The sequence below is a fragment of the Python bivittatus genome, unplaced genomic scaffold, assembly GCF_059951505.1.
Source record: "Python bivittatus isolate LINGU-HERP-01145 unplaced genomic scaffold, Pbiv_v1 ctg000670_np1212, whole genome shotgun sequence".
NCBI classification, from domain to species: domain Eukaryota; kingdom Metazoa; phylum Chordata; class Lepidosauria; order Squamata; family Pythonidae; genus Python; species Python bivittatus.
Genome location: NW_028277094.1, coordinates 254986 through 269669, shown reverse-complemented (window position 1 = coordinate 269669; position 14684 = coordinate 254986). Strand labels below are relative to the sequence as shown.

Below are 14684 nucleotides of genomic sequence, written 5' to 3'. Positions count from 1 at the left end.
GCCTTACAAGCTCGAGCAAGGGGGCGGGGGCGCGGAAGGGGGCTGCTCGGGGAGTCCCCGGGCCATCTTGCCCGTTCGGGGGGAAAAGGGGGGCCGCTTCAGGAAGCGCCTTTAAGGGCCGCTCGCCTGCGCAGACGGCCCGGGCACTGGGCGCTGCGCGCGAGCGCCTCTCTCGCGCTAAGCGTCTGGCCCCGCCTCCCGCCCCAGCCCTGCAATCACCGCCTTCTCCCGGGCCTGGCCCGGGCCTTCGATTGGCCGAGGGGCGCGTCACTCTCGGCCCGGACTTTCCTCGCGCTTCCCATTCATGCAGTTTGGTTGAGTGTTGGTGTATTTTACTGTTTGCAATAAAGGGGGATTTTTTTTTTTAAGGTTCAGGTTTTTTTTGCTGCTGCTGCTGCCGCCGCCGCCGCTGCAATTGACTCTTGGTGTTTTTGCAGTTTTGCAAAGAAAAAAAAGACTTTTTTTTTAATTTTAAAAAAAAAGAACCCACCAACCAAAATCAGGCCTTTCTAAAAGCGGGTTTGTTTTGCGCGCGGTGCTTTAATTTTTTCCCCCCCATCTTTTGCATTTGTTTCGCGGGGAGGGCGACTGCCTTTCCCTCCCCCTTTGCAAAAATCCGCATCTCTTTCTGATTTGCGACCAACTGTTCAGGGTCCAACTATGCCCAAAAGAAAGGTAAGCAAACAAACATGGTGGTGGGGGCAACGGAGCGAGGAAGGGAAGCGCAGGAGCCCCTTTGCGGGCAGAACGGGGGAAAATGGCTTGATTTACGCGCGCGCGCGCCGGTGCGCGGGGGTGGCGGGGCTGTGTGGCTTCGGCGGGCGTTTTCGGGCGCCTCCGCGGGCCGGGCAGCGGCGCCGGGACCGCCGGCGAGCGCCTCCCGCGCGGCCGCGGCAAGCCCGGGACGGAGCCGAGTTCGGCTCGGAGCGGCTTGGCTCGCGGCGAAGCCCGCTCGGCGCGTCTCCATGCTGGGCTGCAAACAGCCATAGCGCCGCTGGTGACCGCGGGCACGGCAGCCTCGCCTCGCCCGGCGCCCCACCTCCTCCGCCCGCTGCGAGCCCGCGGGCCGGCCGGGGCCTCGGAGGGGCGTTTCGGCGCGGCGCGGCCGCTGCCGGCCCCGGTGGGGGTCTCGGCTCGCCTGCGTTTGCCTTTGTTCTTTTATTTTTTTCTCCCTGGCCCTTCCTCCCGCTTGTCATTCCAGATGGCGCTGCGGTGGCGGCTCGGAGCCATTAGGGGGCGCAGAGCTTCGCCCGCCGCGGGGGGGGGCGCGCGGGGGGGCGAGATCTGGCAGGAGATTCCCGGCGCGGTGCACGCGCAGCGAGGAGTCGCCGCCGCTTTTGCAAACGAGCGCGCGGCTTGCAAAAGCGACCTGGGGCTCGCCGGCGGCTCTGCTGCAGATCGGCCCGCCCGGGCTCCCTTGGAGAGAGGCGCAGCTACACCGGAGGGAGGGGGGACACAATAAAAATGGGGCGCTGCTGGGTTGTGCGGAGCTGCAAGGGGGGAAGCGGGCCGGCCCAGCAGAGCCCTCTCTCGGGCTCTCCCCCTCGGGCTAAGCGGGGTGCGTTAGACGCTCCACGCCCTTGGCAGGTCGTTTGCGAACGACCTTGTTCTTGCAGGTAGTTTGGCGGGAACCTTTTTTTTCCTCCTCTTTTTAAAAAGTTGGGACGCGATGACGTAGAGCAAAACGGACGGGCCAAGGCATTGTGGGGCGTGTAGTCCAGCAGTTCGGGCGGAATAAAAGCCCGTGTGGTATTAAAACTGCAGCCGCGGGGAGAGGAATCTGGTCCGTTTGCGATTTTTGCAAAACGCACGCTGTAGTATATTATTGGGATTTTTTTTTATTTTGCTTAAATATAGAGGAAGAGTTAGAAGGCTCGATGCGGAATTGACCAAGTCCAGAGAGAAATTAATCAGCTCCTGCTGAAGTTGCCTTGCCCTGCTGTATGGAAACCTAATTGCTTGCTCGGTTATTTTTTTATAATGTGTCTGAAGAGTCCTCCAGAATTCAGAACTTTGCAGAGAGTTTCGATTGGTCCTAATAAAGCCTTTTCTCACCTTCTATATTAAAAATGTCTACTGTCACACTTTTACTAGGCCATCTATTTTAGTCAACGGGATGGGCCCCCTGATATTCTTGGCGTCTCTTTCTTTTTATGAAAACAGAACAAAAGCAAATAGTTTATACTGTGCTTGTTGTTGTTTTTTTTAAACTAGGCTGCAGCTGAAGGTGAAATAAAGGAGGAGGTAAGGGTTGGCTGTGGCTGTTTTTTTTTCATATATATACACGTATATTCAGTTGTCGTGATCTTGTGGAGTCCTCCAGCGCTGAAGATGTGACCTAGCCGGGTAATGAAACGTTTGCAAGAAAATAACCAAACTCAAAGAACCCCCAGGGCTCCACAGTTCCACAGCTACAGATATTCTCTTCTGTTGGTGTCATTATATCATATCACCGAGAAGTGAGTCCTCAGAGGAGTTGGGAAAAGCTGAATATGTTGGTGTGCACCACAAGGGTTGACGTGCAGTGTGAGCATGTTGTAAGATTTTAAATAGACATGCCAAGAATGTTTGAGGATTGACTTGGCCAAGAATTTGCAAATTGATCATTGCACACATAGTATTTATGCAGAGTAATCCCTTACAGCAGAACTGTCTTTACATGTAATCAGGAAAAAGAAAAAAGAAAGAAATCTGTGCAGTTGGACTTGCTTAAAAGAGAAAATCACTTACTAAGGATGTTGCGCTGTTTTCACATACATTTTCTTCATAGTATTGTAATGCTACAAGCCGCAATTGGCGGCATTCAGTACACCGAGCTTCCAAACCACAGGATGGCTTAGCATGGTGTGTGCACTCTGGCTCAGTTCAGACGTTACAAGAAGCCAGGCTTTCTGCTAGGAGAACATGCTCCAGCAGACCTCAAGCCAGCATGGGCTCCGTTCCTCCTCTTTTGCTCATGGGCCTGGAAGGCAGAGGTTGGGATCTCTCCCTTTTGGTTTAAATTGTCATTGCTCCAGTGTCAAAACTTTGTAGCTTAAGTTGCGATTAGTGAGAACCGGCCAGGATCACATTATGCTTTGGTATCAAATCCTTGTTGAAGCAGGTTGGATGTCGCAGAACTATGGTTAGTCAAAAGCTAAAACTCCACATAGTATCTGAGTATGGAAATACAGCTGAACCCAGGAAACGGTTGGTTCTGTTCTTGTCTGCCTTCAGGCCATTCTTGATTCCTGGCAGCAACTCAGACAACTCCCTGCAATTCTCTTCCCAACATTTTTGAAAGTGGTTGGCCCTTGTCTCCTTATAGTTAGAGAGGGGCCAGCCCATGTTACTCCAGTGGCTTTGGCCTAACGTGGGACTAGAGCTCATGGTCTCCTGGTGCCTTAAACTACTGCACCAAACTGGCGCTCTCTCAGATCTCCGTCCAACAAAATGTGTTTAATTGGGCAGAGAACAAATACTGTTGTCCATCTGTATGCTCTCTCTCTCTCTCTCTTTTTTCACAATAAAACAAACATTTGGGGGATTGTTAACCATCCTAAGTTCCATATCTTGATAAATAGTCCGCAGATAAGCTAGAGTATTCCAGTTTGGTTGTAAGAGGATCCTAGTTTAACAGACCATAGACTTTATTATATTGCAGTGCCAAGAGAAGAGAGTATGTAAATATAATACTTGTTTTTGTTCCAGTCATCTATGGTTTATTGGACTGTAATAGTTATGAACCAGCCACAGTCTTGGCATTCCTTTAATATTACATTTTGCTGTTGCAAAACTACCTGGTGCACGCGCATATATGCGCGCACCAGATACAGATAGATATATATATATTTTTTGCAAGTAAGCCTTAATGAATGTAGTTGGATTTTCATGTTAAATGAGCAGAGAATGGTATGTTGCTTTGAATTTCAATGAATTCTATTTTTAAGAAAGCTGATGCTGGGTTTCAGTGATTTGTTTTTCTTTTCTGCAGCCAAAGAGAAGATCAGCTAGACTATCTGCTGTGAGTACATGCCTCTTTAAAAAAAAATCCATGTGACGTTAAGGCTGTTACAGTTATAAATCTTTCAAATGACGCCTATAAAATAGATTTATTGTTGTAGGATGTTTCATGGGAAGTGATATAGAGTAATAGCTCACCCTGCACATCCAGAACAGGAGTATTCCCAAATTGCAAACTTTCTGCTTCATTGGGAGGGCTTCCCTACCCCAAATAGGGCATGCATCTCTGATAGATCATTCAACATCAGGATCTTCCTTCAGCTTGGATTGAACTTCAGCTTCTTCGCATTTGTCCAAGCCGTGGTGTCCAGTTCCTAATTCTGAGCTTCTGTTGCTTTGCTATGGTTTGGTGATGGACGTAAGACATAAAGCTCAGTGTCTGTTGCGTTCTGATGATAACCCTATTTGAAATCTTTGGATGAAGTTTCTCAGACATTTTGTGTAGATGTGAAAAAAATTGCCATGGCTGAGCAACAGTTTTCTAGCACCATCCTCTGAGAGCTGCAAAATCAGCTTCCAAAAACACCCAAGCAAGCCAGCAATGCACTATTGTTGGTAGCTCTAAAAAAACCATTGAGAGATCCAAAAGTGTCACCCCTCCCTAATAATTTCTTAGCATAGGCCACTCATCTACCAGAGGAACCAAGGCATTTCTGGACCACAGGTATTTTTTCACCTCAGGCTTTTGCCTTCCTGGAGCAAATACCCATCCACCAAGCTGTTCTGTTTTGAGGTCGTGCAAAGCACACCACAGAGAAGTAAATAATATTAAGGAAATGAAATTAAAGGCGTGAAAGAAGGCATCTTTGCTTCCACCATGTCCATGCACCACTGCATATATTGCCTTTTTGGTCATAGACCTCTTACCTCTTTCCCTTCCTCTTGACCCATTCATCCTCCCTTCATGTATCTGTTCTGAGATTCAGTCCACGTTCTTTCTCTTTACAAGACATACCATCTCCGTGTATTTCTTTTATGCTGCTCACTCGCTTTCATGTTCAGTTGACATTCATTCAGCACCATTTCTGATCCTGTTTTCTCTTGTTTTATTACGCACGTTTCTTAAGTGCCCTGTTCCCACGTGGGCAGAAGCGCACTCTTATCCACAGCTTTTTCCCCTTCTTTCAATGTTCACCGTTTGCTACAGATCACATTGTACTCGCTTGCCTTTTTACCAGCATTGGCATAGCTTAAAACCTTTCCATCCGTTTTCCATCTTTAGTGACCGTTATACCAAGATACACAAATTCATCTACTTGCTTATGTTATTCACTATTTGTATATAACTTGTAGCTGTTCGCTCTATTTTCTCTTTAAACACAAATAAAGGCCAGGGTGATTTCATCACGTACCTTATCCAGGGAGGATGTGTGTGTGTGTGTGTGTGTGTGTCGCGTCACAAATAGAGGACATAACTCATATCCTGTTTGAGTGCCGACTATATGTTTCAGCCAGAGCACAACATTTAAAGTTGTTAATTGGCAGAATAGCCCATTGGGACCCATCAGTTGGCTATCTTACATCCTCCAAGGCTGGGTTCCTCAATCTTGGCAACTTTAAGATGGGTGGACTTCAACTCCCAGAATTCCCCAGCCAGCCTTGCCTGTCAATATACTGTTAGCTCTCCCTTGTTAGGCAGTTTTCCCCTTCTTTGGTTCCTTGGTTCCTGCGTATAACAGTATACACTGTTATATACAGTATACTGGCAGGGCAAGCTACTGTATATAAACAGAGAGCAAACCCCACTCTCTTCTAGCACTGAAGATATTACCTTGCTGGGTAACGAAACGTCTGCAAGAAAACAACCAAGTTCAGAGAACCCCAAGGACTCCACAGTTGAACCCTTCTCTTCTATTAGAGATGGACTTGTTCTCCCAAATTTTAAGTTATATTACCATGCAAGCTCTTTCTCATGGATAGTTGAATAGATAAAAACCCCAAATAGCAGAATGTCAGTATTAGAAGGTACTGGTTTAGCCAATGGACTTCATAGATATTTATGTTATAAAGATACAAAAGGAGATAAAAACTTAAAAGGACATACCATAAGAAAGAAGTTGAAAAAAATATGGAATTCCACAAAAGCAGTAAGTCCAGCAATCTTGCCTTTAGCCTCACCCTCAAGTGCCTTTTATTCTGGAGACAATTATTGTAAAAAAGTTTAATTATGTACGGTGCATAAAGACTCTAGAAATTGACTAAAGACACAGCAAGAACTATTTGGCAAAGGCCAACATTTATCATGGCTGATGCATTTACAGATTGCTGGAAGAATCAAAAGTGATCTCAAGAAAGAAGGAGGGTTTTTAAGAAAAATGACAGAATTAGAAACACTTATACAGAACCAAGACTACCTACTAGGTTGTATATATAAATTGCTATTAAAATATGACACAGAGACAGAACAAGTAAAAGAATAAGTAGATGCATAATTTTAAAGAAACTATTACATTACGTTACAAAGAATGGGAACACTTGTGGAAAAAAATCAATAAAATTTACCCCAAAGTATAAGAGAAAATTCGTATAAAATGTTTTACATAACTACATCCATAATCGCAAAAATAGATAAATCATATAATAATAACTGTTGGAACCATGGTGATACAGATTTAAATAAATCAAAAGTACTAGAAAGAAATATACAGCATTTGTAGTGGTATGTGGGAATGACCCTGGGAGACGGTGCCCAGAGACGCTGCCAAGGGAACGATCAGATAAGAGACAGCATAGTCTGCAGCTGGATAGTGGGCAGGGCAAGAGGCTCAGAAGGGACCCTCCCTAATTTTGGGGGGATAAAGGAGATAGGAGGAGAATTGTACTTTCAGACTTGCAGGATTCTGTTAATGTAACCTTACAATAAAGTAGAACTACCTGATTCAGTCATGTTTCCTGTCTGGTCTACCTGGTATGGCTGACATCATTATTTAAAAAAAAATGTAAACCAAAGTTTGAATTAAAACCTGAGTTTTTTTTTAATTAGGAATCTTTCCAGAACAAATAAATAAAAAATATCACTATTAAAATATATGCTGATGGTCACTGGACAAATTTGGCCCAACACTGGGAAAGAGATATTTTGCTTGGCAATATCAGACTGGAAAACAAAACTTGCACACCATGGTAAAATTAACAGTACAGGCAGTCCTCACTTAGCAATGGTAATTGAGACTGGAATTTCTGTCACTAAGTAACATGGTCATAAAGCACAATATGACGTGACTCCTACCAGTTAATTTTGCCATGCCTGTGTATTCCCCAAGTTTGGTTTTCCAGTCTGATATTGCTGGCAAAATACCTCTTTTCCAGTGTTGGGCTAAATTTGTACGAGGGCTGGTCGTAAGTACCACCCATTCAGTGCCATCATAAATTCGAACGGTCGTTGAACCAGTGGTCATTGAGTGAGGGCCACCTGTATACATCCAGAGCAGAAATGTGACTAAATTTAAGTAAAAATGCTTAATTCTTAATATCACACAACAAAGCAAACTCAGATACTTAAAAGTATGGTTTTTAAGAAGAAAATATTTGATATAAAGAGAGGCAATTTTAATGTTTATATATAATTTGATGTAATCACCAGTTGGGCACAATGGGAGGGAATTTACAACTTAATATGGTTTTCACTGATGGTTTTTAGTATTTTTCATTTTTTCTTTTTTCATAAGGTCATGTGCATTTATTTTAGATACTGATAAATTGTGACATCATTATAAAAATGTTTAGAGCTTTTCAGTGATTCATAATTCTCAAGATAACATGAGTTTAGTTTTATATATCCAGTTAATTATTTAATCAATGAAATAATGAATTTTAAATTTTATGACAGTTGTAAATTCTCTGTTTATTTACTGGTATTTATTTTGAATAGAATAGAATAGAATAGAATAGAATAGAATAGAATAGAATAGAATAGAAATCTTTATTGTCATTGTACTACTTGTACAACAAAATTAAATGCCACCCCAGTGCAGCTTTAAAAATGTAAAAACCATAGAACACATAAAACATATAACACAACCTTCACATTCCATATTGCACAACCCCTGATGCTGCATTAATACTGCACTATACGATAGAATTCAGTATAGTTACAGCTCTAAGATAGAAGCTATTCTTCAGCCTATTGGTCCTTGTTTTCATTATCCTGTACCGTCTGCCAGATGGTAATAGTTCAAAGAAAGAATGTCCCGGGTGGGATGGGTCCTTAAGCATGTTTTGAGCCTTCTTAAGGCAGCGGGAACTATAAAGTTCTTCCAACGAGGGGAGAGGGCAACCAATGATCCTCTGGGCAGTGGTGGGAACCCTCTGGAGTGCTTTCCTATCTTCCACTGTGCAGTTAGCAAACCATACACAGGTGCAGTAGGTCAAAATGCTCTCAATGGTACAGCGGTACAAGGTCATTTTATTTATTTAATATATATATTTTTTGTTTATTTACTGGTATTTATTTTCCGCCCACTATGTCCTTTCTCACTTTCTTCTTTTTGATTTGTGTAGTCTTTTATTCTTTAAATCTTTTAAAATAAAATAAATCAACAAATGCACAATAAACTTCCTTTCCACATTCATACATTTGTCAGTGATTGGCTGAAGAGCATAAAACTGTTTTTTGCAACACACCTCTGGGCTGCTTTAAAGTCATACCACACTTCCCAATATTTTCTCATTGTCTACATTCATAATGTTTCAGTCAAAATTCTGCCAGACATCTTTCCGTGGACACTTAAAGAACTATCTTCCTTGTAGTTTTGCATCCACTTTTGCTACCCTTCTCTTTATTTAGGGAAACAATATGCAATATAGGAATATTAATAAAGAAAAGCCTCTATTCTCAGGAAGTCCATTCAGCAGGCAAACAAAACATTACTTTAGACTTTAACACCCAAACAGTGAAGAAAATCTGTCATTTCTGAATATGTCCAGACAGTTGATGCAATTGATGTCATTTGCATAATGAAGTAATCGACAATTTTACCTCCTTTGTATCAGTTTACATCATATGGGCAAACAATATAAATTGATGCCATTGAAAAGAAACATCAATTGCATCATTACATAAATGGTGTCCATTACATACATTTGGATTTAATGCTCAGCTTTAATGTACACCCCGTCCGTCCAAACATTCTATTAAGTTTAATTGTATACTAATAAGTAATTGCAGTATGTAATATGGGCATACTAATGCCAATCTGTACCATTGGCATTGATAAAGAAAATAATTCTATGTCTTTAATTTCTCTCCCTTTCTCCCCCGTTTTATTCTTGCAACAATCCTACGGTGGTAGGGTTAGCCTTGGAAGATACTGACGGTCCAAGTAATTATATTATTACACCTGCTGTGATAGCATCGTATGACGTGGGGTATTCGAAACCAAATTAAGCTTGTTTGACATTTCTGATATCAAAAAGCTCTCAGTGGGAAACTGTAGCATGCTAGAACCTTAGCAGGTAAATCCAAGCTCTGCTTATTGCAGACAGATCATCCAAACTCAGTGGGATTTAAGATCATGCAAGCTCACTCTTCGTGTCCTTGAATTTTTCTTTGGAGTAGCCTCCTGTGAATTCTATCCAGTCTATATATAATATTCACTATATATAAATAGATGACACTACTGCTTCACCATGATAAGCCACATCTTGATCTGAAGACTTCAGTATTTCCCAATCTTGCCAACTTCTAGATAGACGGACTTCCCATCTCCCAGGATTCTCAGCCAATATGGCCATGGCTGAGAATTCTGGGAATTGAAGTCCACACAGTTTGAAGTTGCCATGGTTAAGAAACTCTGATCTAGATCCTCATTCTCTGATTAATCACACATATGTATTTTACTTCACCAGTTATAATAGGGGGAGGACTTATTCATTTATTGTTGCTGTGCATATAGCTGCCCGTCTCAAATACATGACTCTGGGCAGCTTACAACACTCCAAAACAATATTAAAAAATCAGGGGCAAGGTAGACATCATAATATAAAAATAACCTATGTTTACTGGACTAAATGTTCCCAGACTCACCGGCAGTTTATGAAATACAACTGCCACTTTATTTTAAGGCTATCTTCGTAATCATAAGGGCTAGAAAATTCAGACATTTTTTAAAGGGACCACAGAGGTTTGAGATGGTTACAGCAATCTGAACCAATAGGAGTGTTGTGTTTATTTTACAACATATCTGTGTGCTTTTCTTACAGAAGCCTGCTCCACCCAAACCAGAGCCGAAGCCGAAAAAGGCGGCACCGAAGGTAAGGGAGTCACGTGCTTGTGTGTCCATATACCTCAACCTGAGGACGTTAGAATTGATTCCTATTTCCTTAAAGAAGTCGTCTTTTATTTTTCTTTTGTTTGCACGTATATTGATGGTATGATATAGACGATGATGTAACATCTAGTTGTACTAAGGGGGGGAAAAAACATTTTGACATGTTGGACTAGTAGCTTTTGACTATATGTCTACATTTGAAATATAAATAAATATAAAATAAATATGGATCTGAGATTCCAGCCTTATATAGTCAGTTGTTTACTTTGAGATAACTCTTCTAGTTGGATGGCCAAAGAACCAACCAGTAGCTGAGACATCTCTAAAAGAAGAAAAATTCTTTTCGTTATTCTCTTAGGGACACAGCAGTTTGAAAGAGGGTAAACACACCCTGGAGTTTGCTATGAAAATTCCTTCCGCCGAGAGCCTTTCCTATACACCTTGCCTGAGATTATGTTTTAGAAGGGCAACCCATCCCTGGCAACCCAAAATATTGTGCCAAGGCTGTTCAAGTCAGCAATCTGAGTCTGGTTTTAAAGACGTGGCATACTAAAACAGTCAACGGGATGGCTGCTTTGCAGACTTGTTTATCCGTAGGGGCCGAGTAAGATCTCTGCCCTGACCAGATCGTAACCGAAGATGGCAGATTACCTTATCTGCTCGTTCAGATTAGCCTGGGAAAACGAGATTTATCCAATAAGATGGGGGTAACGGAAATGATACGTAGTGGTTCAACTGTGGGACTTTATTGGGGTGGGGGAAGGGCAGTTTAAATCCCTACTAATCTTTAAAGGTCAGTGGTAACTTCATGATGTCGCTTTCAGGTTAAGTTACTTAGGGTTACTGGGAGAGGAAAACGAGGAGCCTAGATTCATGACTTTCCTGTGAATTCCTTAAAGAAAGGGAGGAGGAGATTAAAAACCTTTTGGAGAAGTGAACAAATCTCCTATCTTGGGATCGTGAGCTCTGAGTCCAACACGTTGATAAGGGCACCCAATTGGAAAACATTGGTGTGAAGGTGTTATATGAACAAGGGCAATCCATGGAAGTCATGTTTGTTTTGGCAGAGTGGGAATTTGTCCCATAAATGGCACTGCTGGGGCTGGTGTGAGCCCCTTTTTGAATGTGGTTGCTAATTGGGCATTTATGTTGCCTGGGCCTGTCAGACTGATTAAAAAGATTGAAGGGATTGTTGCAGTTCGGTTAACTCTTTATTCTTTCTGCTATTATGAAAACGTTATCTGGATTTAGCCCTGTGCTATATTGACTAGATTTTGTATGACTTTGAGCTTGGCCAGAGCATCAATGAAAAAGCTGGATTGTACATAAAAGTTCAAAAATTTCACTTTAATGGACCTTTGGTGATGAGGAAATGAGAGAAAGTTGTATCAAGATTCTAGCTAATTCAGATAACATAAATTAGTCTTGTAGTTGGCATTTTCTATTTTTAGGTTAAAATTGGTTTAAATTTGTAGATAGTAGTATGTAATGTATCCTAGAAACTCAGATTAACGATGTTTCCAAATAGCCATTCTTCAGACATTACAACGTACAATGGAAATGAGTTAAAGTCAGGCCAAAATGTAATCTAAATACTGTTTAGATTAATCTGTTTTCTTTTGGATTGGACCAGCTAAGAAAGCCTTTCTTTATCCAATTGAAAAGATTTGCCCCGTTTGCGTAAGTCAGAGCCCCACAGAAATCTGCTTCTGGAATTCTGGCATAGAAAAGTTATATAAAATTCAAATGCATTTTGTTTTCATTAGCCTTAACATAAACATTGATCTCTCAGGTTTTTGTTCTCCCTGCCATCCAAATATGATACTGTCTGAAAGCATGAATTAATTCTTCAATCAGCAGTATATACATTCTTAATCATTTGAGACAGTGATTTCTCGGTAGTATCCATACTTCAGAATAAGATTGTCAATACCCTTTTTTTTAAAAAAAAAATTAAATTAAAGATAATCTGCACAAGTAGAAAAGTAGCAGACCTGCGAAGGTCATAAATGCGAGGATTGTCGCAAAGTTACTTTTTCACCAGTGTCATAACTGCGAATGGTTGCTAAATGAGGCAGTTGCTAAACAAGAACTGCCCGTACTGCTCTACTCTTGGAAGATAAAGATACTAATCTAACATATGAGGGCCAGCTTTAGACATTGGTGTTTGAGGTTGGCTACTGAAAAAGGAGTGGTGGCCAAGTGAGACCTTACTGCCTCTTTGTGTATGTGTGTGATTCCCCTAACAGAGAGAAAAAGGAGGAAATGATAAGAAAGAGGACAAGAAGGTAGCAACAAAAGGGAAGAAGGGAGCCAAAGGAAAAGATGAAACTAAGCAAGAAGATGCTAAAGAAGAAAACCACTCTGAGAACGGAGATACCAAAACTAACGAGGTACTGTATATCCTGCCACCCCAAGAATCATTTCCAAATACTTGTGGTATCAACTTCATGCGATCTTTACTTCATGCTCGGCAATAGGTGAGAGGTTCACCATTTTCATCTCCTCTCCTGTTTTTAACTTAGCTTCTCCCTAATGCAAGCATGGAGGGGGCTGGCTGCACCCCCAAGCAGATAGTTATTTAGGGAAAGCCATTCTGGAGATAGGAAAGGCACGCCGCAGCCGGGAAGAATTAGTCTCGAGTTTCAGAAGCAATGGGCAGTTTAATTCTTTTATTTGCCTTTTTTTCTTTTCCTCCCCAACCAATATGCAAACATTTCTCTTTCTCCATTCTTCTAAACAGCACATTCTACTATAGGGATTTGTTCGCTCTCTTACCCCAAACTGCCACCAATATTATGCATGTATGCAGGTTTCTATTGGGCTTTATGTGTTTTTAAAAGGGATTTTTCTTCTTTAAATTCAACGCTTTCCTCTGTGTGTGTGGGAGATGGTCAGCATGATGTAATGGTATGTGGGAATGACCTTGAGGGGCGAGGGGAAGAGATGCTCCTAGGGAATGATCAGATAAAAGGGGGAGCAGCCCGCAGATGAATAATGGGAAAAGAAAGAAACTTAAAAAGGATCCACCCTAACATATCAGGCTGGGACGGTGGGAGATTTGTATTTTCAGACTGGCAAGATTCCTGTCTGGTTTACCTGGGAGGACTGACACATACGGTATCTAGAAGCTGTACCATCCCATGCTTTCAGATGGCTTGCTTACAGACTGACGGGCATTCTGCCCCAGGAGTTCGCAGTTAGGAAAAATATGGTTTGGCGCTTGAGTTAGCTAATAAGCAAGGGCTGTGGGCATGCTTCTGCTGTTCTTTGCAAGAGTGGAAGTTGGTAAACTGTACCAAATTCATTGTTTATGGGACCAGGCTGTGGTTACGCATAGCATCCTCTGCAGTGGGTTTTCTTCCTTGCATAATTCAATTTCTGTTTTTCTAAATACTAACAGGCACCAGCTGCTGAAGTATCTGATGACAAGGAAGCCAAGTCCGAGTAACAGATTTAGCCCTCTTCATTTCCATCATTTGGTATACGTACCTCCATACTGTATTGTTAAGAGAGGAATATTTTTATCAACTATTTTATAAATGCAGGTTTTTTTAGCATGAATTTAATTATGGAACATCTTCATCTCGGTTACTTGGACTTCAAAACCAACAAAACCAACCAACAGCAACAAAAAAAAAATCATTGTTTTTAAAATTTTGTGATTGTCATAGTTTGTATGGTACCCGGAAAGAATCAGTGGTGGTAGCTATTGACTTCTATCAGTATATAATCCCTTTGTGTGTCAGTCATACGGAATTCAGATTTTAATTTTACCCTTGTTATGTGTTGTATGGTTTCTTAACGTGGGGAGGTCTAAAAAAAAAAAAAATACACAAAAACCACAATTGCGTCAGACATTCCGGTGGTTCTGTGACTTGCTTTTATAAAGAAGGTGAGATATTTTCATGAAAAATCTTAAGAAGCTGGAAACTTGTTGTATCTCAAATGTAGTTTTATTTTGTCACATTTTGGAGAATAATATTAAAATATGTAATCATGTTTTTAAATGAAATACAAAAAAAAAACTTTTAAAAAAGAGAAGGACAGGTTTGACTGAATATACCCACTGTTAGGAATTTTGCTGGATTTATCTTAATAAAATGTCTCCTCAAAAGATCCATGATTTTGGGTTGCATATGTTACAACTTTCTGCCTTTGGGGTTCTCTTCCTTTCCCCTGTGTAGGAAAGGCAATATACTTATTGGGATTACATTTAATATTATTAGGGATTTGATCTTCAGTTCTTCATTTTCTTTAAAAAGAAGAATCATGTTTAATGTCTTTGCAAACCAAGGTCTCCCAACTATCCTGCTCTGAGCCTTGCCCCTCTTCATGTGCTCTGTCATAGTCACAGATCTGAATTTCAGTAGGACAAATTCTAAGATGACAACAAGTAGCGTTTTCTTGTGA

At 41.6% G+C, this 14684-nt stretch overlaps 1 protein-coding gene across 1 annotated transcript; it reads left to right on the top strand.

Annotated features, from left to right (window-relative positions):
- Positions 1–190: 190 nt before the first annotated feature.
- HMGN5 (high mobility group nucleosome binding domain 5) lies at positions 191–14390 on the top strand. Its single transcript, XM_088151604.1, has 6 exons — positions 191–675; positions 2215–2244; positions 3974–4003; positions 10204–10254; positions 12521–12664; positions 13675–14390. Exons 1-6 carry the CDS (start codon positions 661–663, stop codon positions 13720–13722), a joined length of 318 nt encoding a protein of 105 aa, XP_088007730.1. The 5' UTR covers positions 191–660; the 3' UTR covers positions 13723–14390.
- Positions 14391–14684: the final 294 nt, after the last annotated feature.

What these genes read in the sequence shown, in the direction of transcription:
- HMGN5 (XM_088151604.1), top strand. An exon ending in GATCAGCTAGACTATCTGCT is followed by an intron (nt 4,004 to 10,203) that starts GTGAGTACATGC and finishes CTTTTCTTACAG; the next exon opens with AAGCCTGCTCCACCCAAACC. An exon ending in CGAAAAAGGCGGCACCGAAG is followed by an intron (nt 10,255 to 12,520) that starts GTAAGGGAGTCA and finishes TTCCCCTAACAG; the next exon opens with AGAGAAAAAGGAGGAAATGA.